We start from the raw sequence: 27,861 nt of genomic DNA, 5'->3' as shown, positions 1-27,861 counted from the left end.
AGGACATTACATCTACACATTTTGGTTAAATCAAGAAAATAGCTTGAACAACTCAAAGACAAGACTTTATTTAATACACACTTTACAAAATGTTACACAAACATTAGCATAGCTTTAATTATTCACACACTTTATTTGATATTTACAACCTATAAATCTATGCAGGCACATACTGGCATTTTGAAGTTAAGTTCTCAGATAACAATGACTAGCAATTCCATGATTCCAAATGCAGAAGGTGCATTATGCATATGATAGGTATAGGAAAGGTGACCTGATACAAAAACAGCTAACAGCATTTAATTTCATATTTCTTGTTTTAACAAATGCAACAAATTTTACAAAGCAGTGAAATATCTCAAAGCAAAAAACATGTTTAAATTGGCAGTTAAAACGGATATTACGGTGGCTGAAATTTATTGCTCTACAAAAATGGTTGAAATTTTCTGCATCCTCGCATCGTTTTGTCTACAGATATGAATAGTTCAAATTTGGTGATATTTTGTAACTACATCTGGCAGAGTGTATGATGTCATCATGGCATCTGAGCTGTAAATGTTTCAGATTTATTTATAGCATTTAATTCACTTGTTCACAGAGGAAAATAGTTTTTCTAAAAACAGTTGAATTTTGATGAAATTCTCAATACAGAGAACATTGAAAACTAAGCAATCATTCCAAATTTATGACATTTCATGGATAAATCAACAAAAAGATCATAGTATAGTAAAGCTTTTGAAGAGTACTTATCCTGATAACAGCCAAAAATAAGTTGCATTCAATCAACCATATCTCAAGGTAACAAAGATGTAATTTCTGAACTAGCAGTGTGGAATAGTTTTCTCTTTACAATAAGTTTTACATAGTCTGCCACTAACCCGAACTCTTTGAATGCCTTTTAAATGTTTAACATGAGTGACCATCTTGTGAATTTCCATATGGCTTCCTTTGCGAATAGACTGGCCTGCAACTACCAATGAATATGGGTGAAACTAGTATAAAGCCCTAGCATATTTGGTTGGAATACTGATGACTTTATAAGACATCTGGAGAAAACTTTTTCTGCTTTGATTTCATTATCGAAATTTCTCATGGCAAATGGAAGTTCTTGTGGACAAAGAAACTTGTTTGTTAAAAGTGAACATTTTTCTATCTGCATTGTGAATAATTTCTTTTACTTGGCAAGCACTGGGTGCATCAAGGCATCCTTCCATTCTCTCCCTCTGCTGTCCCTCGTATGTTGTCATGAAGCATATGTTTGGTTGGTGTGGCCCTATAGAATGAAAAACAAACAAGGGATCACAGATTGTTAATGCACTGACAATCCTGTATGACATTTGCACCATAGAAATGGTGTCGCGTTCCAATTAGATACCCTTTAAGCAGGGCTGCAATGAGTTGGCGTTATTAAAAACTGACATTACTTCAAACAATTGATAGATTTTCTCCAGAACATGATTAGACTTGACCCAAGGCTGAACATTCTCACAATTCCAACAAACAGCTGATTCAGAAGCAATTAAAATCATTATGATAAAAGAAAACACCTTTGGAGTGACTTGTTCCTCTGCCACGGAAATTCAACTTTCATTCAAACTTAATGAATTTACACATTTGTTGAGATAAAAACTGTGGGGGTGGGGGGAGCGGGGGGTGGTTGAGGGGTGGATTATGACTCACTGTTATGACAACTGTAAAGTGACCCTGTATTCCACTTCCTCCTGATGACCTGGTGCTGAATGGGGTCATGACGTCCTCTCGTCCACTGAACTTTCTGTGCACTGAGATGAATCGGTTTGGGTTATGTACAGCTTCAAGCTTCATGTAATGTCCATCAACAACATAGTACCTAAATCTACACTGTGGGTCTCCCTTACCCTGCAAAGGAAAACCAAAATAAAAATCCCTGTTACTTAATTTAAGGAAATAGTAGGCCTATTCATGATAAATTATATTAAAGTCATTCTTGTTTCTTCTGTTATTGCTATTTTTATTTTTTATATGGTGCTACATTAGGAGCAGAATATGCGTTCCAGTTTTCTTGACATAACTTGATCATTTAGAACCTACCATACATCTAAGGTTTGCTAATGTTAATATTAATATTATTAGGTGGTTCATTTTAGCTTATATTGTCCATAATTCCATATTTCTCTTACATTTGCATAAAGCGTTCCATTCCTCAAGACCAGAAAGTTCTTTGTTGTGGATATACACCTCAGCGTCACTATATCCTCTCCCTCCCTCGTGACCAAGAACTGAGCTGAAATAAAACAAAACGAGAGGATGAACAGACACTTCGATTATGAACTGAAAAGAAGATGATAAAAAATAATTCAATGCACACTCAAAAAACAGCAAACAAAAAAAGAACATGAATAATGGAGGTAACACTGTTTCCCTCTTGAATTATTTATTCCTTTTTTTCTTTCCTTGGGAGAGGGGGGGGGGGCTATTCACATTTGGTCTCCTTTCTCATTCTCACTTATCTCTCCTCTGCTGAAACACCCATATAAAGCTTGTTATGAACTAAAGAGTAGCTAAAGATAAGGTTGGTCCTGTAATGCAGTTGTATGGTAAGAGTAAATATGATTGACACTAGCTATAATTTACAATTATTGTATCCTAACCATACCTTGTTTTCCATATATACCATGAAAGTCAACCTTTCCAGTTCTGTTGTTTACTCTGAGAAGGCCACCAGTTGCCCTAGACTCTAGTTGTATGATGTTACCAGTCAAAAGTTCCCTAGTCTGAAAGAGAGGTGCAAATATATAAATATATATCATTTATTATATTGAAAATTATAATAAATATTTCACCAGAATTTTAGTGCTAGCATTGGCAATGACAACAATTTCCAACTAGTAAGCAATGACCCAAAGATTTAGTGAATATTTGACACATTTCTACTTGACTGCTGTTGATAGTGTAGTTCTTACACCAATGTGGGTGTATATGATATTAAGTTCATTCAAGCTTCACTCAACCTGTTTGTTTTGAGGTTTTCAAGATCTGTTGTAACATTTATGCAACAGATTAATGCTATATACATTGCACAAGCATACACTTGCCTGGAGGGAAAGTTAGGCCCTCCCCCCCCCCCTCCCTATAGCAATGCTTTCATAACATTTGGGGAAATATCCCATCAAAACTGTGAGACTCAAGAGGTTTGTAAATGTTTCGTTTTAGGTTGGTAACCAACAACAGAAAAGGTTGCACACCCCCCTCTCCCCCGCCCCTTCTCAAATGTCATTTAGCACAACTCAAAGGAAAATTTTGCTTGTGATTGAAAAGAAACTAGAATGTTTTCCAAAACATTTGACTTTTTCTTCACTATTTATTTGTGAATGCAAGCTTCACTATTCAATGAAATCACTCTGCAAAAATATATGTGATTTTTAATATACAATATTATTGACATTGACAAGAATTAATGCAGAAAGCTGCTTTAAACATCAGTCATATTTGTAAGGAAGTAGCAGAAACAGTTGTTGATGGCTGAAGAGTAAAAAAGAGTTAATACTTACAATCATGCCAACCCCATGGATGGCAGCAAAACCAGAATTCATTGCATGAGCACCCTGCCAAAATGAAACAGAGACAGATTCAGTTTGATCAAGTTCACACACTATCACCTCTTTTCTTAGTTCAACAAATATGTACTGTCTGGGATAATATAAGCAATCTTCAAGTTAACAAGCAAATCTGGTTTATTATACCAAACACTGTTTGACAGAACAATTCATCACACGATAATGTTCCTAACATCTAATTGACATGAATGTTAGCCCACAGGGAAACACAATCAGCTGAATGTAGGGCACTGTAAACAAGTATGTCAGCTCCCTTTATTACACAAAACATTAATTTGCTTAGGTTACAATGGGGAGCATTACAGTATTTTGCTTAGGTTTCAGAGGGGAAAGCAGCCTTTGTTAATGTTAACAATAGATAGGTCCCTGGGTCATGTCTTCATGGTATATCAGAGTTAATGAGAAAACTGGCAAACTTAACTCCTCAATTTTCCTTTTCATCATTTATAAATGATATCTAATTTTTGTCTAAATTTTTTCTTGGTCTGAATTCAATTTCATTATAGATTTGTACAGTAGTTATTCACATCCTGAATAGATCTTTATGAAATGTGAATTACTGTGATATAAATAGATATCACCGAAAGTTTTGGTTCTTACTTGAGGCCTACTTGGCCAAAGTCCTACATCATTTGCACTTATATAATTGATAGTGGTATCGTAGACCTGCCAGTCTAATATCACACCCTTGCAATGTTTCACAAGTATGCGCTGGCAATAACATTCACAATGGCTTTATCAAAGACATGTGCTTGTGAATATTTTAACAAGATGAATTTTTGTTTTATTTTTCACTCTGTGAAGCAATGAAGGCTATAAAACACTTACCGTGCTCTTTGGCTTAACAGCTGTGGGAGCCCATCCATACAGGGTGTCCATCCAAGCCTGAAGAAAAAATTAACATTGATTTCAATGCTATGTCGAAACAATTCTATATGAAATAATTATCGAACATTTTTTTTACTCTGTAAATAAAATCAAGTTGACAAAGTATTAAAAAAAAGTAAATTCTTTTTATTTTATCATTTTATTTTTTAATATGTAGTCCATGTTGAAATATGATCAGACTATCTGCATTTCCATAACAAAAATGTTATTAATTAAACTCTGACATGCACGTCAGAATGAGCAACAGTTACTGACGCACATAAAAATGACTAATGTCACCTTTTATAGTTTTCATCATCAGCAACAACAGGGAATAATTTATCCTGTATTGCATTGCAAAATGCTATGCCAAATGGACCCATTGCTACACAAGTGGCAGTGATGTATGGCAGTTTAGTACAAAGGGAACATGAGACGAAAGTTCAGATCCTTTGAAACTGCTACACAAAGTTTGAATACTAATTTGTTCCCTGCAGACACTTAATCAGTTAATGACAATGACCCATGCCTTATGCAACTGGCAAACTAGTCTAGAATTACATGCATGTGCTGTTAAAGTCCACACATGTCATGGTTTAATGTTAATGCTTGCAAAGTAACAAAATTCTTGCAAGTTTGTGGATAGATCTTTTGTGACATAAATGCAAAAAGTTCAAACGATTTATTCTGTGCTCAAATACATGATCTGGAGATGTGTAAGTTACAAACACAACAAGCTCTTTTATCTACACTCACATCAAAAGGTTTATTGGGTATGGCTTCTTCAAGTGCACTATATTTCATTCAACAATAAAGAGAAAAGTCAAAATAATAACAGTATGACTGAACATGAATAATACATCACATAATACTTGAATATATGTTCCTTGATTAAATAGGCAGTTACAACAATGAGTCAGTTCGAGGTGCAATACTGCATGCAATGGTGTATTGAAGCAAAAAATTGTTTGTTGCACCCTCCTAGTCCACTATTTTATGTGGTAGTCTGTGTTGTACTATCAGCTGGTAACCATGACGACATATATGCTGTTGCCCTTCCCAGCAGTTGGCCTTGCCATAGCCTGTAATTTATGCTAACTCTATCTGTCAATTTGGAGTTGTAAATTGCCTAAGATATTTTGTTTCCACCTCTGTGTGGTGTGACACAAGAAGTGGTTCCTCTGCAGTTACAACATAAACAGTACAGGTGCTGTAGCCTACTCTATGCATTGATAGTATTTAAAACAAAAGTGCAATGGTTGCTATAGGCTTTGTTAAAAGTTATGTTAGCTAGGTTACACTGACGGGAGAATTGAAGGAATGTATTTTTGTGAATAATTTGGCAAATTTAGTTAAACTAGAATTGTTGATTTGCAACTCTGCTGGAGGCAATGTGACTTGTGAGATCTAGAGAAACCCAAATACTAGCAAACTTTGTGCACTGACCCTTCTATACCCCACCCTCCCTCCCTACCCCCCCCCCGACCCTCCCCCTTCCCACACACCATTACACTGTACATAGATAGCAAATTACACTAGATGGTTCTGAATTGGAAAAACACTGATTAAATTATTAATGAGTGGTAATTGTCACCGCCTGCATAAGGCCCCTACCCCCTCCTCCCTAACACTTCACAAACATAATGCAGTGGTATAACAAAAGCTTTGATGCAACAACAAACAAGCACACAGCTTTGTGCAAGGTGCTACTAAACATGTTAGCATATTTGTGCTGGAGAATTAACTGTGCAGGTTTGAAAGTTACAGTATGCAGGTACTGTATGTGCAGTGCAAAGTATCTTAGATTGACTATGTGCTATGCTGAGTTTAACTCACACTAAAGTCCATAACTGTATTAAGTTTGTTGACAGATCAAATCTACATGGAAAAGATAGGTCAAAGGTTAATTTAGGTATGACAAACTCAAATTATCCTCAATTCTAATTGTATACTTCTTCTATCAGATTCAATAGCACTTTTCATGATATATATTGTCTAATGACTTTTTCCAAATTAAAAAAACTACTACAAACAAATTAGAACTAGAAATTAGAACTTTCTAACATGCATGGAACATTCGTAATTAGCACAACCTTTGGAGCTCAAGTTAAATATGTTTTTTTTAACATCAAATGAGACAATAAGACTCATGATAAATCTCTGGGTACAAAATGGAAACACATTTTGGTACAATCTTGATAAATCTCCCATGTTAATATTACACTATCAAAATCTGAGAGACCTACATTAGGTACCATTTTTCATTAAGATCATTTTTTTGCTCTAAGCTTCCAGACGTTAAAACATAACGCCCTAGTTCCATCAGACACGCACTGTAGCCTTTGTCTATGCATATGCGCTGAAATTTATGACTGAACATCTACGTTACACATTTTTGACCCATTATGCCTGTTATGGTGTAAAGGTAGGCTACCCAGACTTATTACAATTGCGATAGCCTAACATTTACCACATACACATGTATACTAAATGTATTTTATTTACTTACACGAGCCCACATCAGTCGGTAAATTCTTTCATTCGTGAATCCAAACTTTTGAGGTTATCAAAATATCACAGCCAATGAAGTAGTAAAGTAAAGTACCGTCTGGGTTACAATTCGTTTCTGAATAACCACAGCAAAGCTTTTACCGCGGATACGTTCTGAAACGGGCTTATATCCTTTTGTGTTTTGATCTTATTACTAGCTAGGCAACCGTCTTACAAACCTGTTATCACAATACAATGATGAATAGATTGAATGGCGAGATTGAGAAGTGTCTTCGATCGATAACTCTTTCAAGTTGTTTACCTTCCACCAGTTATTCGTCCTCCTCTTCCAAAGGATGCAAGGATCAATTGAGAAAAGAAGTCAAAACTGTTACAACTTCCTAGTTTAGTGGAAATACTGACAGGTCTGCAGCTTCCAACTTATGAGCAGCATCTGGTAGCTCCAAATATGTATTGCACATGTACAATCTCTTCGTATAAACATGCACGTCACGTCACTCTTTATTCAACTGGTAGTTTGTAAATCGTAACCATAGCTAGCGTACCACTTACCCATGGGACTCAAACTTTTGTGCCTGGTGACCCCAATCTTCACCTTCATCATGTTAAGTGGCGACCCTCCAGTGGTAGATGTGTCCTGCAGGAGAAAGGGATATGGAGACAGTGCAACCAGTCGTTGGGAGCCCCCCCAGTTAAATGTCCCCCCCCCCCAATGAAATTGATGGGCAAAACTTCAAAATGCATTAAAAGGCTCAGTTAAACCAGTTCGCGTTTGACGTTAATCCGGAATTGACGGAAGTTCTCAAATGAATACCAGCCAATTGTATCTCAAATTAAATATTATATCCTATCATTTTGCTTTCCGTCATCGCTGCGAGGCCCTCCTCCCATCCCCTCGCCACATGCGCTACGTAGGCTCATAGGCGTACGAGGCGGGGGGGTGGGGCAGGGGGCAGACTGCCCCCCAAATTTCCAGAGGACAAGAAATTCGGGCAAAAGTCCTGAAAAATTCGGGCAGCCTAAGAGGAGAACAAATATATATATAATATATATATATATATATATATATATATATATATATATATATATATATATATATATATATATATATATATATATAGTAGCTTGCCCGAATCTTTTTCAAATTTTTGCCCGACAATTCCATGATTTTTTTTATATAGCATCATGATGCCCGAATATTTCCGTGTAACACCACCGTAAGCGCAGCTCATCTGGGCTACCACGCTTTTTGCACGATCAATTTTGTTTCTAACTAGTCAATTGTATACCTGACATCCCCAACATGGGTGTATATAAGAAATATTTTCTTTTTCATGGATGGTGGGGGGGGGGGGGAGGGGAGTGCCTACAAGCCTAGAAGTACAGGTTTATCATATTCTTTGTTATATTTTATACTTTTTTGTGAGACAAAATTGCAGTCTCACCCGACACAGCGACATTATCCCGCCTACTTGTCGTTGAACAATGTATGCTTTTCTGGAGGTAGCTGAGTACTGTGTTAAAATAATAAATACGGTAACTAAATAGGAGCTTAAAAAATATACTGTCCCATTTTTCCCCTTCAAAGTGATGTTAACATTTTTTCTTCTTCTAATTTACCAAATTTTTGGGGAAGTGTAAATTTCTAAAACGTGAGATTATAAAATAAAGAATGTTTAGATGCAACTTGCAAGGCCTCAGAACTTCAGAAGTGCCGTTTCCGGCAATCTGAGAGGCATTTTTTGCCAAAAATTTTCTTGTACGCTACGCGCCAACTGATGGTGGCGCTCCGCTTAGAAAGTGTCACGGGAACTTTCGGGCACAAAAATTTCTGCCCCCCCCAAATTGAAATGGTCCCGTACGCCTATGCGTAGGCTACCCAACGAGATAACCAGCTACCATTCTTGTTATATCAAGTGTATGTTTATAACTTTATACCATTGTTATATCGACCGCCTGTATGGAAAGCCATTTTAACATTTAATTTAGATATCTTAAATTGTTTCTTACTTATCTAAAATTCTATTTCAGATATCTAAAATTAAATTCGAGATATCTGAAACTGAATTCGAGATATCCGAAATTGAATTTGAGATATCTGAAATTCTAATTCAGATATCTGAAATTCTACTTCAGATATCTGAAATTGAATTCGAGATATCTGAAATTGAATTCGAGATATCTGAAATTATTTCGAGATATCTGAAATTCCCTATTAAATATTAAAACGGCTTTTCATATGCCCGATATGCCCGATATTTTTACTTGGAATTAAGCTGCAGCATAATATATATTACGTAATTTCAACATCGCACATGTGAACTCACACATCAGCAAATAATGCAAACTACCAAATTGTAGGCTACGTGTATTATATGGACAGAAATCGAACAATGGTGTTTTTGGCATTTATTCACTCGATTTGGTCGGTAAATTCTCTAAATTTGACCGGTTGTGTTACAGAAAAACAGGCAACTCTGCTGTAGGCTGTAAACTTCAAACTAGTATCACACTACCACACTGCTACTGCCACAGTGCCAAGGGTCAGAGGTGAATGAAGAATTTTTATGGAGGAAGGTGGGAACCATGCGGTCAATTGTTGAAGCCGACTCCCATATAGGAGACTGTGCGAGTCCACTCCGCCTCCCCACCCCACCCCACCCCCTCAAAAGAAAACAAGACATGACGTCAAAGTGTGCATTCTAAGGCATACTATAGACCACAATTAGGTATAAACGCAAGCTGGTTGTGCCAATAAATAGTCATCAAGTTTGTGAGGTTTACAATAGTGGTGCACCCCAGGAGGAGTGGTCTAATTTCCTCCGCTGAATGTTAATATTCTCCGAGTAAACTCGTTTCCTACGACTGAAGATGTGGGTAGGGTACATTCCGCCTCCCTTTGAACTGGCTACTGGTGGTTCCTCCTCCCCTTTGAGAAACTCTTATTTGCAACATAGTTATATTTGAACTTTTGAAGTAGTTATGTTCAAGATTTTTGCTGGTGTAGAATGCAATTCCAAAGAATTGAAAGCGTCTCACACTAAGTTCACTAAAATGTTTCTAGAGGTGTACCAAGTTATGAACAATAAAGGTATAATCATCATATATCTTCATGTGTTAATATGTGCAGTTGGGGTTCAACTTCCCCTTCCGAGTTCAGAATCATCTCTAAAAAGGTACCCCTCCCCTACCCCACCCCCACAACACGTACACACCTTTCTTGTCACACATATTTAATCAATTTTCTTCATTGGTTCATAGGTCATCGGTTTAAAGTTGATAATTGGAAACATCCTTGAACTTATAATGTACGAATATTTATCGAGAAACGTATATTTACATTGGACGAGCTCTTGAACTAATCTTATACGTTATCGATGAGTTAATATTTTAATTGATAAATGATAGCAAAACCAACTACAGTCCCATTGTTTTAATATCTCACCTCATTGCACGAGATCTTCTTGATCAGAGAACTCACTGATGTGTCTTGAAAATGTATCGCTTCTTTCTGCTAACTCTGTTTGTAGGCTCTGTGGTGACTGAGGGTAAGTTGTTACATTATGATTATAATTCTGAAATAATAATGACACATAGCCTTTATTCCTTAACCCAAGGCTAGTTCACTTATGTCGGTCCCGAGTGACGGGATCACCGCTCCCCCCCCCACCCCCAGGTCTTGCTATAGTCAGCAAACTTATATGGCGGATATTTCAACTATCGCTTTTTTAAACCTTAACCTATAAAATTCCAGAATAGATATATTAAAACAATGTTTTGACCCAGATATTTTCTTTGTTCATAAAATGATGACAATATTTGAAACATATGGCATAGAATACAATTATCATATTATTTTCTTCTGTCACCCAAAAGAACGTTATTTTGTCAATGTAGGTAAAAATTACACTCGTGTCTCGCATAAACATTTCCAGCCTTAAAGACTGTAAACAATAATTAAATCATTCAATTATCTTAGTGAAGAAGTTATCTATATTTCATTGATTTTTGGACTGATTTATTTGAAATAGAATTTCGTCAATCTTGTGCGCTTAAAACAAACAAACAAACAAGCAACAACAACAACAAGAACAATTTACTTAAAGAAGTCAGTAATTTGCTTCACGCTAACGTTTGTCGTTTAGAATTCTGAAAGACGATCTAATTCATGACTTGGTATTTATTAACATAATAATAATAAGGCAAATTTATTTTCATATATTCACTCCGAAGACAGGGGCAGTCAATTCAACTATGGTATACCACTGGTTGGCTTCGAATATAAGTCCAATTCCGGGTTAATCCCCCCCCCCCACCCTATTAAAAACCTTAAAGCTTCCACGGAAAGGATTGTATATATCGTCACCTTGAAAATGTAGTCCTGTTTCAAAGAAAACTGTATAGACAAATAAAATAATGTTGACATGTTGTAGACTGGTAAACTGCCAATCATTCCATGCATACACTGTTTCTACTTCAATGCGTAGTCCATATTTTGAAATATTACTCAATCGCTCACCAGTCAAAGCGACTGGACAATATAGTTTAGCAAACAGACAGTATAAGGTGAGCTCCTCAGAAGCAAACTTAACTTTTCAAATTTTAGGTATTTACAATGTTTTACAATTTGTCAGACAAAAGGGTATTGGGTGTCACCCATCCAGGTGTGCTCCGCTGATCGTAAGAAGTTATGTTTCGTTCTGAGATTTTACAGAACAATGCCAGATTAAGACTTATGTTTGTGTTTAATGAAAATAGACAATAAGACATAAAGTTAAATCTATACAAAGCTTGACTATACCGTCGATGCAATCCAAATATTGAAGAAAAAAGCGATTATTTGGAAATTTTCAAACTTGCTTTTTAATATCGAACCCCTAAACATGACCATAATGACTGCATTGGTTTCGGTGTCAACTATGTTAACATTCTACCTTGAAATATAAAAAAGTAAATAAAGCAAAAACAGGAGTAACAGGTTTCAGATACTAATAATACAATATCTTTAACATCGACTACATATATGATTTTGATTCCCCCCCCCCCAAAAAAAAATCGTTTATATTTTGTTATAATCTTTATTTTTCGCCGTGTATTATATTAAGCTAAGCAGGGTTCCTTATCAATGTTTGTTAATTCAAAGTACAAATTAAGTTGTTATCAAGTAGCAAAATATCGTCAATGATTTATTCTTAACTAATGCTCAATTGATCTTTAAACTCAACTGAAATATTGAGATACGCAAAGATAATATACACTGGTTATCTTCAAACGGGTTGATTGAACCATTGTGTTTGTGTGTGTTATATGTATTTGACTTTATTTGACTTTTTTTCTGGTTGCAACATTCAAGACTTAAGTATTTTAGGGGCAGGAACGAGAGGGAGGCGCGGGAAGGAGGGGGGGGGGGGGAGTAAATATTCCAGAGACTACAAATAGAAAATTATCAGTGACACATTATCAGGATTCGTATCTCCTTCTTATCGTCAATGCAATGTAAGGTATAATGTTCCTGTCTGGGGTCGTCAAATTTGGGGTTGTTACTTTTATTCACTCTTGTTTTATCAATCTTCTTTCATTGATTTCTTCCAATGAGAGACCGACTTGGTATCAATTTGAGAAAGGCTTCTGACTTTCAATGGGGGGGGGGGAGCTTGGGGGTAGCGACCCCAACCCGGCCTTACCCGTTTTTACGCCGTTGTAAATTCTGTAGTCGTTCATCAGTGTGAGGCAATGCAACGAAACACACAATAATGTACCAACAAAGAATAGGGTAAAGAAAGCTTACATAACGCGTTACCTGCAATCCGCTAGCGTAACAACGTAAACAATAAGATATAGTAATATCTATATCTATTTTCAGTTTTTTATTACTCACAGATGCCATCTACTGGAAGAATGAAGCTATTGTTGAGTTACAAGAGGCACTAGATGCCCAGAATCTAAACAAAGGCATCGCTAAAAATATTATCTTTTTTGTTGGGGATGGAATGGGCATCCCAAGTGTTACAGCTAGTAGGATCTACAAGGGGCAACTCAAGGGTAAAACAGGAGAAGAAGAGAAACTCAATTTCGAGGATTTTCCTTATTCTGGTTTGGTCAAGGTGAGAGCATACATCACTAAACGCCATCTGATACCAGACCATTGTCATTGTAAACATAAGCTGGCAATGATACAGATAATTGTATTATAAGAAATCCAAATGATTCGCTCACAGTTTATCAGCTGTCCCCATTACTTTTTGTGGTTTTTTTTCTTTGTAATACGAAATCTAATTTTTTCCCCCCGCAAACGGTCTGTAACTTGTTCTCATATTCTAATTTCCTGTTCGTTCGGATTCCATTCGTTTTGGTTTGGTTTCTTCTTTTGTTTCCTTTCTCTGTTTTTAGTGTCATTGTTTTAGTCTGTTTTCTTTGTTGGATTAATCTATTCACCATGATGACTTTGTTTACTATATATTCAGACTTATAACACTGACGCACAAACTTCTGATTCAGCCGGAACAGCCACAGCCTACCTCTGTGGAGTCAAGACAAAGAAAGGCGTGATTGGTATCGATGATAGGGTAACCAGGGGTATATGCTCTACCGGGGCTGGGGGCAACGTTGACTCCATTGTGCGACGTGCACAATATGCAGGTATTGTGTCAAGTGTAATAACTTTAAAATATGTTAACTTTATTGTAGCATCCGAGTTTGGAAAATAGTTTATCTACTACCCTCCTTGGCAGCCATAAATGCATCAGAAGATCCATGAGACAAGTGGCCCGGGGTAGTGGGCGGGCGTGGGCGTGGGGTTGCGGTGGGGTAGGGGTGTGAGAGGCCTAGTACTCGCATTAATAAACTTGTACACGTATTCGTAAGCGAGATATTTTGGAAATCTACTATAGATTCTAATGCAAACGTAAATACTCCGGAACTCGCACTTAGTGTTATGCCGACTCGTATTGTACACATGTCAAGTGAATTCTATTTGAACTAGTATATACTGATGTTGCAGTACTAGTACTGCAAGTCCGAGATGGTCCAGTCTTATTCTCTTTTTTTCACAGGAAAGGCGACAGGCATCGTCACTACTACGAGGGTAACTCACGCTACTCCCGCAGCAACTTACGCCCACAGCCCCGATCGAACTTGGGAGACGAACCGCCCAATGCCCTTATCTGAGAAGAGAGATGGCTGCCAGGATATTGCAACACAGTTGGCAGCGAATACGGATTTAAATGTAGGATATTTACGAACTTAGATTACGCCCTCAGTTACAGTTAACCATGTTTGTTATTTAGATAACAAACTAGAATTGAGGAAACTAAGATTTAAGGCGATAGCGCAATACCAACACGGACTTAGTGTCGCGTGCAGAGAATGCGGGGCGCTATACAAATACGGAAAAGATTCAGAATAAATCACATAAATGAAGTTATCAATTGGACCCACGTGACTTGTCAAACTGCCCACCAGATTGGCTAAAAAGACTTTAAGGATAATGAATCATACTTTGAATTAATTATTATCGCTGAATCTAAATATTACTTGTAACAATAATTTCCCTCCTGTTAGGTATTTAATTTTCTTTGTCTCTTTTGTTATTAAGGTTGTCCTCGGTGGAGGACGTGCTACTTTTCTTTCGCTTCTTCACGAGGATCCTGAATTCCCCAAATTGCGAGGATTAAGAACGGACGGCAAGAATCTCGTTAATACTTGGCTTAATAATCACGGTGATGCTGGACACACCAACTTTCATTATGTTTGGAATCAAACTCAATTTGACGCCGTGGACCCAGCAACTACCAACTATCTACTCGGTATGAATGTTACAATATACTGCTAATATATATATATATATATATATATATATATATATATATATATATATATAATATATATATATATATATATATATTTATAAGAATAGTCCAGGTAAAAATTTTTTTTTTATATGTTACAGAGGAACATAATCTAAGCATTCTGGTGAAATTTGCATTCAATTCCTATGTACCGTTTTGAGATATTGAAAATTTAAGTTATCTGATATTCTTCCAAAAGTGAAGCAAACAGGTGTGATGTCGTAGTTACACACTGACAAATAATGTTTTGTTTTTCTTTATTTTTCAGCCTATTACTTTGTCCTTGGATTGTATAAGGTTACTAGTTTGTGTAAAGGGGATGTGAAGTTTATAAAATACAAATACCTATGGTACATTCACATTATGGATGCATCCAATTGTGGAGTATAAAATTAGACTTAAATTTTAATGAAAAACACTGTGTGCAACAGTGGCGTCACACCTGTTTGCTCCAAGTTCACTCTTGGTACGAAAAGCGGCAACTTCAACTGTCAACATCTCAAACACGGTACATAGGAACTGAATGCAAATTTCACCAGAATGCTTAGGTTTTTGACCTGGAGTATTCTTTTGAAAGTATTTTCTTATCAGCAACACCAGGAAAACCATGCCGCGCACATTTTATTAAAACCTATTGCCAGAACTTGAGCAAGACTTGTATTTTTGTAATATGGATGGCTAAGGTAAAACATAATTCTGATACTTGAGAATTATCTGAAACAATAGACTATATTCACGTGACATGTGAGAAGTGATGTACGACATTTCTTTCAGGCTGTAAAGGTACAAATGTTTCGTGTTAGCGTCACTGAGCATAAACAGTGCATTCTACAGTGAAGAAACTTTAGTATAATGATTCAACGTGTTCTTACAACTCCCCCCCCCCCCCCCTTCTTCAAGCAGGTTTGATGTTTTGATATGTGAATAAATGAGTTACTGATAAATGAAACATAAATCTAAGAAGATTGCTAAGAACGTTCCACATTTTGAATCGTCTTTCGTAGGTTTATTTCAGCCGTCTCACATGCAGTTCGCCGCGCTGAGGAAAAATGATTCTGCTGGAGAGCCATCACTTGAGGAGATGACAGAGAAAGCCATCCAGATCATGCAGAACGACCCTGATGGATTCGTACTTGTAGTTGAATGTAAGTATAACCCATTCCACATAATAATCACATGGAGTGGGTTTAGATTCATGTTGACCAGATCGGTTACAAACTTTGTTGAATAATTCACACCGCTAGAAATGATCCCACTGGAGTCGTATAGTCGTGTAGATTGGGAGTAAGCGAAGCTATCCAATAACGGTGTTTATGAATGTTTTATATTGTGAACAATACTCATACTCGCTTTGTCTGTAAATAACCAAGTGCAGGGCCGAAGGTGTATGATTAATGAATTACGATCTTAATCACTGATCCCGTTGAATTCATACTTCTGTTGACTGCAAGAGTAATCAACTATGCAGGATATTTAATGAATGATTCATGCATAGTGTGAATGATAATATCAGACTACAAGGAGTAAATATTTAAATTTTAAATAATTGATTAATAATCATTTATGAATAATTATAATTACATTTATGGTTGTTTGATGACAGATTATACACAAAGACATCAAAAGTAGTAATAAGCGATCCATGATTGTAGCTTCAATCGCATTCAATCGAATATACCCTACATGTAGTGAGTGAAAGAAACTGACGTTCATCATTGATATTTAGGGTAGCGTTTATATGCTAGCCCACACTGCATGAAGTGTCTTCAAAGTGTGCATGTTTACAAGGATTTCAGATATTTTGAACTTTGTTGACCTCAAATAACCTTCGACCTCCATAAAAAAAGATAAGACTTCCTACGGAAACACTCGCTTTTGTGCTCGTCGCTCTGTAATTAATAGGTATATTGTTTTCTTTTGAAACAGCCGGACGCATCGACCATGGCCATCACATGGGGTCAGCACAGTACGCCCTTGAGGAGGTATTGGCCCTTGACAGGGCTGTAAAGAAGGCCACTGATATGGTAGATTTATCGGAGACACTCGTTATTGTAACTGCAGATCATAGTCATACTATGGTGCTACAGGGTTATTCGACACGTGGTAACCCGATACTAGGTAGGCATGGAGAGGGCTAGGGTACAGTATCGATACATCGTTAAGGGTGTAGCTTATACGTGTCGTGGTGGTGGTCTGTACCCTGCATCAGTTTCAAAGTGCTGGGAGAACGTCATTGAAGGTTATAGAGCGCGATTGCCAGTGTTGCATCAATAATATAAAAAAATCCTATTGAATGAACCGTTTAGACACCATCCCCAACAGGGGCGCAACTTCTGGGGTTGGGAGGGTGATCAGCGCCCCCCCCCCCCAAACACATACTGACAGACTATTAAAAAAATATATAGTACATAAATTAACAATATGTCTTAGCGGTACAATCTAAACAGTTGAAAATTCTTCAACATTGGTACAAACAAAAAATGGAGAGGAAAATATGGTATGCACAACTTTGAATCTAAGGCTTTTTAAGACCCTCCATTTTACCACAATTTCTTAAGGGGAGGAGTAGACCCCTCTCAAGCTGACATAACATTTTAACCCCTCACCTGTACAAAAACTGGTGGTTGCTCCCTGCCCCCAAGATAAGCAGTGTGATACTTTCAGGAAGTATGATGCAAAAAAGGGGGCGACAGGTAGAAGAAAGGTAACGAGTCACATGACTTCTTTTCTTTTCTCCATATAGAACTAAGATATTTAAGACAATCTACTATTACATAATAGATATAATAGTAAATAATATGGTGACCTTGCTGTACCGTTATGAACAGGTTTTGCTAATGCCAAGACGCCTTTGGATAAGTTACCGTACACATCAATAGGTTATCTCAACGGCCCCGGGGCTGTGAGGACAGCGGCAGAAAAAAGTCTGGAGATGGTGCAAGCTCCTGCATCAAACAAGACATTCCAGGCTATAAGACCGGACGATTCCAACTGGAATACAGGTAATGGATATTTTGTCGGGCGTTACATTTCCCACAATCTGCATTGGGGTTCCATTCTAGACAGTATCTGCAGGAATCTTGAAAAACATACTATATTGCTGTAATTTAGCTCAGCTCAGCTCCCCCCACCCAACCCCAACCCCATGCCCACCCCTCCCCTATCCTCGAGTTCCCACGGCTTTACTATACTATCATGTTCAGATAATATCAACTTCATGTTGCCGCGCAATCAGCCGCGGCTCTTTCATCCAAAGAATGTGAAGTTAGCCGTTTTATTTCAAGGTATTTTCGATTGGAAATTCATGATTACAGACAAGTAGTAAGGCTATAAGTGATTGTTGGCCTAAAGTTGCTTATCTTTGGAAATGTAGTCGACAGAGGAACACATGCAGGGTGAACAGCTGTAGGTACTTTTCAATATTTATCTTTCTGATTTTTGTTTCTCCGCTAATTCAGAATCTAAGTTGTACTTTCAACAAGCTTTGATACCGATGGAATCAGAGACCCATGGAGGGGAAGACGTCCCAGTCTACGCCGTAGGACCAATGGCCCATCTGTTCCACACGACTCATGAACAGAGTTACCTGGCCCACGCCATGCAGTACGCAGCCTGTATCGGGGACTATGCAGGGGCGTGTGATCGTACCACCGTCCCCAGTGTTCTAGTCGTCAATCATGCTATGGACCATAGCAACGGGGGAAGCACTCTGGTTAATTCTATGTTAGTTCTGACGATAATGCTAGCTTTGGCAATTATACATATTGAACATTAAGTTCAACAGCGTATATAATTAAATACAGCAGCGGTATGCTTTACACAAATTTGGAAACTTCATCATGTAAAAAAAAAAAAATTATTATAATAATAATAAAAGTCATATTATTTGAAGTCATAACTCTTTCTATTGTAACACTATAAACATTATGTACAAGTGTTTTTGTGAAAGTGAGAATTTTGTTTTGGATATCTACCGTATGAATCCGTTAGAGATCATGAGTAACAATATACTACTACAATAGAATTTCCTTTTTTTAGTTTGAATTGCCTGTCTGCTGCATCTAATTTACAACGCACTGCCTGAGCCATATATACTGAAATACAATATTGTTACCCTAATGCATATATGGCTCTGTGTACTGCTGCCCAAAGCCATGTATACGGCTCTGGTGATAACGACATTCTGAGTCTGGCATCCCTGATACCTAGTAGTGTTGTCAGGAAACTTAATACAAGGGAGATAAGTGGGTAGGGTAGGTGGGGGGGGGGGGAGGGGTTGTATTGCACTCATTCTGACTCTTGATTCAGTCAATTAACATCCCCATCCTACAGACAAGAGTGCACTACAGCATCTGATTACTTTCTCCAATATGGAAGGGGGTGACTGCATGCCCATTCATCATCACTGCCATGCGGCCATGTTGAAAGTTGTTTCAAAAGGGACTTCCCAAGTCATAAACCTGAAAATCCAAATCCACAGAAGAATTCGCTTAACAACACTGCCCAATGGCAATTTTGGATAGGTCGAGAGAGATTGTCATTCTGTTGGATTATTGAATCGGGAACCTTGAAGTTGTGGAGAGAACACTCTTAACTGTTAAACCATACCTTTACCTTCAAATGATGAACACTGTGTTCTGTTTGGGACAGTTTGCTCCTGTACAAGATTCTGACAAAGATAAACTGACAAATTGTTTTCATGGAAACTGATAAAAATACACAGAAAAAAAGGAGAAGAGACAAAATTCAAACAGAAAAGAGAAAAAGAAAAGAGAAATTCCATAGAAAACTACAAGAATAAATGTGAATTTTTCCACATCTTATTTTGTCTTTAGGATTCAGTTGGGGTCATCTACAAAATGAATCTGAGGTATCACAAATTGAGTTACACAGACACTCTGAATAAGATTAAATCAAGCAATCTGATTATTGAAGTGATTCATGGATAAAACTCCTTTACCAGTGTAAAGGACAATAAATAACAATATTTAAAACTGAAAAAAAAATAATGAATGAATGAATGAATAAACAAAAATAATACCTGTCATAAACAACCCTTTAATTTTGAGCTACTTTCATGTTTCTAGCAGATTTGAAGGTGAACATCCAATCTAATTTACCATTCTCTTGTTATACAAACACCAAGCTCTACAATGACATACCACAACCCCCTCACTCCAGTCTTCTCTCTCAATGACATACCAACCACCCCTCCCCCTAACTCCAGTCTTCTCTCCCAATGACATACACCCCCTCACTCCAGTCTTCTCTCCCAATGACATACCCCCCCCCCTCACGCCAAAGTCTTCTCTCCCCCTGACACATACAACACTCGCTTCTACTAATTGTTTTTGTATATTCCTTCCCGAACCATCCTTGATCCTATCAGTATAAAGAGTTACATTACATCTGCTGATGATGATAAAAGCTTCTGTTTGTTTTAACATGTCAGACTTCCAAGGCCAACCAAAAATACTGTGTACCTTGATGGCCAACATTTATAACTGGGCAAGAAACAGTCACTAACTCTAAGACAAATCCCCATCTTTACTAGCCTAAACTAACATTCAACTTTGTTCCCCCTCACCATTCCACCAACCCACTCACCATCCCACCCACCCACATTCCCCACACCATCCCACCCACCCACATTCCCACCCACTCATATTCCCCACACCAACCTCATAAGAGAATTGGAATGTTAGGTAATGTGACTTCAAAAGCGACTGATCTACGTAGCACGTCAATCTTTAACACACCAAACTTTTCACGATAAAAGCCCACAGGATTCTTAATGTGTTTAAGCTACCACTTTTATCGTGTTCGGAAGAACGTTCATATTACTGGCGCTGTTAAAACCAGAGACTGTTCTGCGCCAGCGCGGAAAATCGTGGATTGAAATGAACATTGGACTGCCTTCAAATGACACCTCAAAAGCCTAAATGAGTAAAAACAGAGAAAGAAACAGTACATACTACTTCATAAGTTAAATTAACCAGTTAAAAAGCTGCAAGCTAAAAGTATATGATGCAAAATTGACATATATTTTCAATTATTTCGTAAATGAACTAATTGGGGATTACAGTATAAGAATATTGATATGATCATATGTGTTTACACAATAAATAGATTTCTGTTAGCCGATGAAAATATGAGAACTGATGTAATGTACACTGAAAATGTTACAATCTTCAAGGAAAGTTATAGCTGCTATTTGCTTCAAACCAAACCCATTTCATACCTTCCAATCCCGACCGCTCCACTCCTCCCATCTCCCCCACCCCATTCAACTCCCTATCAAAGAAGGGCATTAAAATGCTAACAAGACCATCACAAAGAAATAGTTACTTCATGAGGCACACAATTCTCAACGCATTGGGAAGTTATTAAATACTGTTGCTTGTCCTATATTCAATGATAATTACCGGGTAGTAACAAATGTTAACACTTGCCTTCCAGACCTTGCACAGTGACCAACTGCTTGTAGAATAGTTGGGTACATATCTTGTGAACAATTTATAACACTAGGCTAGGTTTTACTTTACCAATTGACAGAATGTGTATAATGTTAGGCTCTACCACTTTGGTATGGTCATAATAAACACAATGTGTTCAACTATAATAGCACATAAATGTTGGCACCGCATACATGATAAATGCATTTACCCCAATAAATCTCTCACAATTTCCAAGCAGTTACTTTGCACCCAGGATAAATCCAAACAAACAGTTTCTGAGAGTAACAGAAACTTACTGAGCATTTTGTGTGTAGTCTAAGCATAGTTATCATTGATATTCTTCTTCACATACCAACTGTGATGAAAGAAGTGGATGCATTTGCTTATAATTGTAAGTCTGTTTCTGATTGGATAGAAATCTGTTCAATCTTTGAGAGAGCCAATCAGTATGTATATTCTATTAGTTAGTGTAAAATTGAAAGACTGGTGAATAGAGAATATTGATTGTAAGAAATGTTCAATTATGAAACAAATTAGCATACTCTGAAACAGTTTAAAACAGCTATATTCCATAATAAAAAACCATTCAAAACATTCTAATATCCAAATTGCACTGTCAAGATTGTAGTTCTCAATCAAGTGTTTCTTCATTTCCCAGCACCAGCCAACTGATGTTAATAATCAACCGGTGTTAATGATTAACCAGTGTTAATCATTAACCAGTGTTAATCATTAATAGATCTACCAGTAGTATTAGCATTCTACATTTAAACCAAACCTATAATAAATCTCTGTATGTATTATCAACATTGTAGCAAAGTTTAAAGTAGAACAAAATAACATTGTGTGGACTTCTTCCAAAGGAATTGATTTCACAAGGTTTGGATGTTCCATTGACCTAATAGGTGACAACTGTGAAGAAACTTCCCCCACATCAAACTTTCAAATGTGACCGTCAACTTTCTTCTGAGACTAAGGTAAATGTAATATCTGTACGGTAAATTGTTGACGTAGGTGTATAACCATAGCAAACTTGAAATAATATTTCAGTATGAGGATAAGAACTGGATTTATTAAAAGCATCATATAAAATGAAACATTTGGATTCCCTCTGTATGTACCATTAACCTTTAGTACAATACTTACATAGCATCCATTCCTTTCTTGCATATTTCCCTCATCTAGATATTTCGATTCATAGTATTGCATTCAAGTCTATGATAGATTTGACATCAGATAAACCCACTTCACCCTCATCCTTTTAAAAGGTGACATGCCCCTCCCCAAGTTTTCTTACCTCCCCCAACCCCCGACCCCAAAAATAGAACTTGTTGAAGACATATCATCTCATCAGGTAGTGTGGACGTTTATAAAATTAAAAATGAAAACAGATGGAAAAATTGTTAACATCGATACACAGCAAAAAAAATAAAAAAACGCAAACACAAAACATATCTGTGTGACTCCCTTCAATAAATAATGGTACCTCCACGACCAATTTGCATATTCGAACAAACATTAAAAAAACAAAAAATCCAGTTCACACATTCACCATCGTCCAAAAAAATATGTAGTAGAATGACCTGCATTCTGCTTCTGTTCATTTGCACTTTCAAGATTAACTGGAGCAAGAAAAAAAAAAAATGGTAACGACGAAACCTATACCGATATATACATGTAGCTATGTACATATATATTAGATAAAACACGAATCAAAAGTCAAACAACTAGTCCTCAAAAATATGGCAAAATATCCTCGTTGACTATTGTTTTCTTCCATATTCATCAAACCTACTGTAAAAATAGTCATTTTTTAGTGAATAGACCAACAATTTCTCTGATTAGAAAATAGATATTGGTTTGCCTATGCACATCCAGAAAACACCACACTTTTTTTTGTCCGTTTTGGAAAACATTTATTAACGAGATTGGCAATTCACAGTTCTCTACGTAGAAGGTGACAAAACTAGTGATGACACCTTCATATCAACCGACAGCAGTTGCTCTCGACTCGGCGTCCCCGTGGCGACAGTTCCCGTTCCTCCTGATGGTGGTTGCTCAGTCGATTGCGTTTCTTACGTATTTCCTTTTGTTCCTTACGACTGAGTCTGTTACTGTTCAGGTCGGAATTGGTTTCCTTGAAGTTGGAACTATAATGCTTACGCTTGGACGGTGAGTCTATGTTGACGTCAGACGGATCTTTGGTTAGTATCAGGACGTTCGGGCTTCCCTCCTGCAGGTTATCCTTCTTCTCGTCGGACCAGTTTTTCGTGTCCCCTCCTTGCTCGTCCGAGTCCGAGGGGGTGGTGTTGTTGGGGTCGATTGCATATTTGCTAATACTGTAGGAGCTTGAAGAACGCGAGGAGGTCATGCTCAAATTACTCATTTTCAAACTCTCCCGAAGTTCATTGCTCTTCTTCCTCTCGTATCCTGACCCCGTGGAACCACCCGCACTGCCGCTGGTGTCCTTGTTACCCCCAGTGCTGGCCCCTCCACCGGCACTACCATTGTTCATTCCTCCCCCTCCTAATGATCCACCACCATTGTTGGCACCACCGTTGCTCCCGGACCCCCCTGGGCCGTCCTTACTTCCCCTCCTCTGACCTTTGGCTGGCAGATCAAACCTATCTGACCTTCTCTTTGGGTCTGTGTCATCATCGCTGGCGTCTGATGAACTGTATCCTCCTAACTGACGACTGGCTTTAGATGATGTCTTGGTGGACGTCTTTATCAAGTGAATGTTATCCGTGGCGATGGTCTTACGATGTCGAATTGTTCTGTGGATCGGGAATTTATTGACCTTTGACTCATCCTCTGACTCCTCCCCCTCATCTGAGAAATAAAATCAGAAGTTTCAAAATTACCATCATGTATAGAACAGCAAGATTGCCTTCAAGTTAAACATGCCAAAAGAAACCTTTCAAAAGTCATTCTCTAGGGAGGTTCTCATCTTCCACAATATTCCAGAGCATTGAGCAGTCTTTTAATGGGGCAAACAAACCCAATTTAATCATCATTGGTCTTCGTAATGGACGCATGAAGAACTTCAATGGCTAAGATAAATCTTGATTCTACCTGCAAGATTCAATGGAGAATCGTTTTTGTCTTTCTTTATTCCAAACCATTACTTGTGAGAATGCATACAGATATATATTTCTTAATATGTCACAGTTATTGCCTAATATTCTAATACAAACTCTATCTTCCAGTATGTATAAATATATCAAATTTCATACTGTGAATGATGGGTACACCATCTTTAGCATGATTCTTTAACTTGAATTAATTCCCCAATGCTGCTTTAACATGAGTGGCCGGTAGTGACCGGTCATTCAAGGCATACAATATTACAAAGGATTACCAGTTTCACACGAGGCACCGTGGAGCGAGAGGTGCAGAAGTTGTAAGGAGACAGGTAAGTGAGGAAACAAATTAAATCTATGTTCTCTCTTTGTATTGTGACAATATTATTTTTCAGCATAAGTCTTGAAGCCACAGAAAACCCTGGAACACCCTTTTAAAATGTCACCAAGGTTAATCGATCCCAACCATGATTTTTTTTTTTAAAGAATGTAACAAAACTAAAAATAGTCATAAAAATTAATATAAGCACAGGCAAATGTTGTCGTTTCTAAACGGTAATCTGGGAGTTGGATTTGTCAGATAATATACCAGATGTAAAGATAATTAATATCACATCTCTTTGAAGTTTTTTTTTTACTTTTCTCGGGAGCGATGCACCTAGTAAAACGTCTGCTGTTGACATTGACTAGATCCAAGTTGAAGGATTTGACATTTTGCTTATTTAGTACCAAAACTGGGGAAGTAATCCCAGGATGAATGGTTGGTGGTTTTCGAGTCTCATAAGCTGATTTACTCGGCACATTAGAAGGTGATACCTACTGCTTCTCAATATCAGTATTAGTTTGACTACTTGTTAGAGAGCAAACATTTTGTGGTTTACAGTTTTCAATATTTGACTTTGCAGGTTTTTTTTTGGCTGGATTAAACATAGTTATGAAAATACTTAAAAGTCCTTCTTCTCTATTGCTTGCTTTTGTATTTATATATTTTTTAATTGAGTCTTGTTAGATTTAATTATGAGTTACTGTATCTGGTTGTTAGTGATCACACATCGGTATAAAAATCTATTCCAGGTATCATTTGATCAGAGGATAGGGTAAGTATAGAACTGAGCCAGGAGTTTACAGGATATATATTAAAGATGCATAGACAAACAGTCAATAGAAATACAAAGTAGAATGCAGGGTGTATAGCTATATTCGGGGGAGGGGAGGGAAGGAGAGGGGAACGGTGGAGGTTAGAAGGAAAGAAGGGTAAGTAGAGTTAGGTTGGGGACCATATCACCGTCTGCTAACAGACTGCATAATAGTGTGTTGTGCAACAGTTCTTTTGAGTTAAGCATATTAGTTATCACTGATAAAGGGCAGAGAACACAATACAACTAGAGAACACAATACAACTAGAGAACACAATACAACTAGAGAAGACAATACAACTAGAGAAACCAATACAACTAGAGAAGACAATACAACTAGAGAACACAATACAACTAGAGAAGACAATACAACTAGAGAAGACAATACAACTAGAGAAGACAATACAACTAGAGAAGACAATACAACTAGAGAACACAATACAACTAGAGAAGACAATACAACTAGAGAAGACAATACAACTAGAGAAGACAATACAACTAGAGAAGACAATACAACTAGAGAAGACAATACAACTAGAGAACACAATACAACTAGAGAAGACAATACAACTAGAGAAGACAATACAACTAGAGAACACAATGCAACTAGAGAAGACAATACAACTAGAGAAGACAATACAACTAGAGAAGACAATACAACTAGAGAAACCAATACAACTAGAGAAGACAATACAACTAGAGAAGACAATACAACTAGAGAACACAATACAACTAGAGAAGACAATACAACTAGAGAAGACAATACAACTAGAGAACACAATACAACTAGAGAAGACAATACAACTAGAGAATCCAATACAACTAGAGAACACAATACAACTAGAGAAGACAATACAACTAGAGAACACAGTACAACTAGAGAACCCAATACAACTAGAGAAGACAATACAACTAGAGAAGACAATACAACTAGAGAAGACAATACAACTAGAGAAACCAATACAACTAGAGAAGACAATACAACTAGAGAAGACAATACAACTAGAGAAGACAATACAACTAGAGAACACAATACAACTAGAGAACACAATACAACTAGAGAAGACAATACAACTAGAGAAGACAATACAACTAGAGAATCCAATACAACTAGAGAACACAATACAACTAGAGAAGAAAGCGAGAAGAGTCAGTGACCGTACTACCTTCTTCCTCCGTGATTTGATTCAGTATGGAAGTGGACAGTCTCGTCGGGTTGGAGTTTCGGGGAGCTTGTCGTCTCCAACCTCGTCCATTTTCCTGGGAATTCTGCTCTGCTGGACTGTCCAGCTCAAACCCTTCTTCAAACAGCTCGGGCTCGTCTTCAGCGACATGCTGAAATTCTGTCTCCTATTAATGGAAAAAAATAATATATATTCAGTCGACATAATAATGATGATGATGATGATGATGATGATGATGATGATGATGATGATGATGATGATGATGATGATGATGATGATGATGACGATGACAATTCAATTGGCTAAAGATCCAGCTACAGGAATTTAGCAACCCACATACTGATTTAACATAGTTACACTGGACTGCATATTTCTAGACCTGTCCAGCATGTTTTTAAATTAATTCTTCAGACTGCAGACTACTGTGTACCTGAGAGCACTCTGACACTGATACAACAGTATTTCTTTGGTACGATGAGAATGTGGGTTTACTGACTGGAAGTGACCATTCCCTGGGAGTGTAGAGTGCTATCTAGGTTACCTAGGCTAGACATGGTAGCAGGAGAGAGCTAACATTGTTAGGAGACAGGTAAGCAGGGAAACAAAGTAAATTTCCTTGATGCAATATTCTCAACTAGCATTTCCACAGGGTATCAAATTCCAAACTGGTTATCCTTCCATCACAGTAGGTAACTGACATGCAACTCAATGACTTGATTATAATAAGTTTGTACACGTTTTAGGCAACTTAAGCTACTTGCCCCTGACAGAAAGCTTACTGGAAGAGTAGTAAATTATTAAATACCAATACAAATGGTTCTAAAAACAATAAATAGTCCAGTCCCTTATGAACTTGAAAGAGACGAAGTATAAAACTTATAAGCTGGAACATCCCTCCTTCACCCCACCTGTCTTTTTTTGTGAAATATATGAACATTGAACATTGAAGGTGTAGTGAATCGGTTCTTGCTGGTTACTTTACATGTGTGTACAGAGAATAATATTGACATGTATGTACCCATGTGTAGAGTTACACACAACATGATATCACCATCGGTCCTCAGACAAAGTCTGTTAACTAAAGAACTGCACAAAGTCTTGGCAAGAATCCAAAAAGGATTTGATGCAAGTCAAAAACTGATCTTGTATGATCCAAAAGAAACATTGCTAACCACAGCA

At 37.3% G+C, this 27,861-nt stretch overlaps 3 protein-coding genes across 9 annotated transcripts in view; 1 reads left to right on the top strand and 2 right to left on the bottom strand.

Annotated features, from left to right (window-relative positions):
- Positions 1–52: 52 nt before the first annotated feature.
- On the bottom strand, positions 53–7,424 carry LOC139965825 (uncharacterized). Of its 6 annotated transcripts, none has more exons than XM_071968579.1 (8): positions 7,193–7,422; positions 6,300–6,341; positions 4,425–4,481; positions 3,531–3,584; positions 2,636–2,753; positions 2,160–2,263; positions 1,681–1,878; positions 53–1,273 (listed from the first exon to the last, which is right to left on the bottom strand). In XM_071968579.1, exons 2-8 carry the CDS (start codon positions 6,309–6,311, stop codon positions 1,244–1,246), a joined length of 573 nt encoding a protein of 190 aa, XP_071824680.1. In that variant the 5' UTR covers positions 6,312–6,341; positions 7,193–7,422; the 3' UTR covers positions 53–1,243. The 6 variants fall into 6 exon arrangements, with proteins under 6 accessions (XP_071824680.1, XP_071824681.1, XP_071824679.1 ...); XM_071968580.1 differs by having other exon boundaries at positions 7,276–7,413; XM_071968578.1 differs by lacking the exon at positions 7,193–7,422 and adding an exon at positions 6,973–7,184.
- Positions 7,425–10,362: 2,938 nt separating this feature from the next.
- Positions 10,363–18,845, top strand: LOC139965822 (alkaline phosphatase-like). Of its 2 annotated transcripts, none has more exons than XM_071968575.1 (9): positions 10,363–10,522; positions 12,855–13,078; positions 13,439–13,613; positions 14,027–14,199; positions 14,569–14,779; positions 15,826–15,966; positions 16,748–16,939; positions 17,650–17,823; positions 18,280–18,845. In XM_071968575.1, the coding sequence occupies exons 1-9, from the start codon at positions 10,471–10,473 to the stop codon at positions 18,594–18,596; spliced, it is 1,659 nt and encodes a 552-aa protein (XP_071824676.1). In that variant the 5' UTR covers positions 10,363–10,470; the 3' UTR covers positions 18,597–18,845. The 2 variants fall into 2 exon arrangements, with proteins under 2 accessions (XP_071824676.1, XP_071824677.1); XM_071968576.1 differs by having other exon boundaries at positions 10,415–10,522; positions 12,838–13,078.
- Positions 18,846–22,870: 4,025 nt separating this feature from the next.
- The window catches only part of LOC139965821 (uncharacterized), a 52,028-nt gene continuing 47,037 nt past the window's right edge, over positions 22,871–27,861 (bottom strand). The window contains exons 7-8 of the mRNA XM_071968574.1: positions 26,665–26,848; positions 22,871–24,111 (exon numbers count right to left, since the gene is read on the bottom strand). Coding sequence (XP_071824675.1) covers positions 23,261–24,111; positions 26,665–26,848 — 1,035 coding nt within the window. The 3' untranslated portion in view covers positions 22,871–23,260. The remainder of the gene's footprint in view (positions 24,112–26,664; positions 26,849–27,861) is intronic.

Source organism: Apostichopus japonicus, chromosome 3 (assembly GCF_037975245.1).
Source record: "Apostichopus japonicus isolate 1M-3 chromosome 3, ASM3797524v1, whole genome shotgun sequence".
Lineage (NCBI taxonomy): Eukaryota > Metazoa > Echinodermata > Holothuroidea > Aspidochirotida > Stichopodidae > Apostichopus > Apostichopus japonicus.
This window is presented reverse-complemented; position numbering and strand designations above follow the sequence as displayed.

What these genes read in the sequence shown, in the direction of transcription:
- LOC139965825 (XM_071968579.1), bottom strand. An exon ending in CTGTTAAGCCAAAGAGCACG is followed by an intron (nt 3,585 to 4,424) that starts GTAAGTGTTTTA and finishes TCATTTTGGCAG; the next exon opens with GGTGCTCATGCAATGAATTC. An exon ending in ATGGAACGCTTTATGCAAAT is followed by an intron (nt 1,879 to 2,159) that starts GTAAGAGAAATA and finishes TTTCCTTTGCAG; the next exon opens with GGTAAGGGAGACCCACAGTG.
- LOC139965822 (XM_071968575.1), top strand. Translation starts at nt 10,471, where the DNA reads ATGTATCGCTTCTTTCTGCTAACTCTGTTTGTAGGCTCTGTGGTGACT. An exon ending in GCGACGTGCACAATATGCAG is followed by an intron (nt 13,614 to 14,026) that starts GTATTGTGTCAA and finishes TTTTTTTCACAG; the next exon opens with GAAAGGCGACAGGCATCGTC. An exon ending in CGATTCCAACTGGAATACAG is followed by an intron (nt 17,824 to 18,279) that starts GTAATGGATATT and finishes CCGCTAATTCAG; the next exon opens with AATCTAAGTTGTACTTTCAA.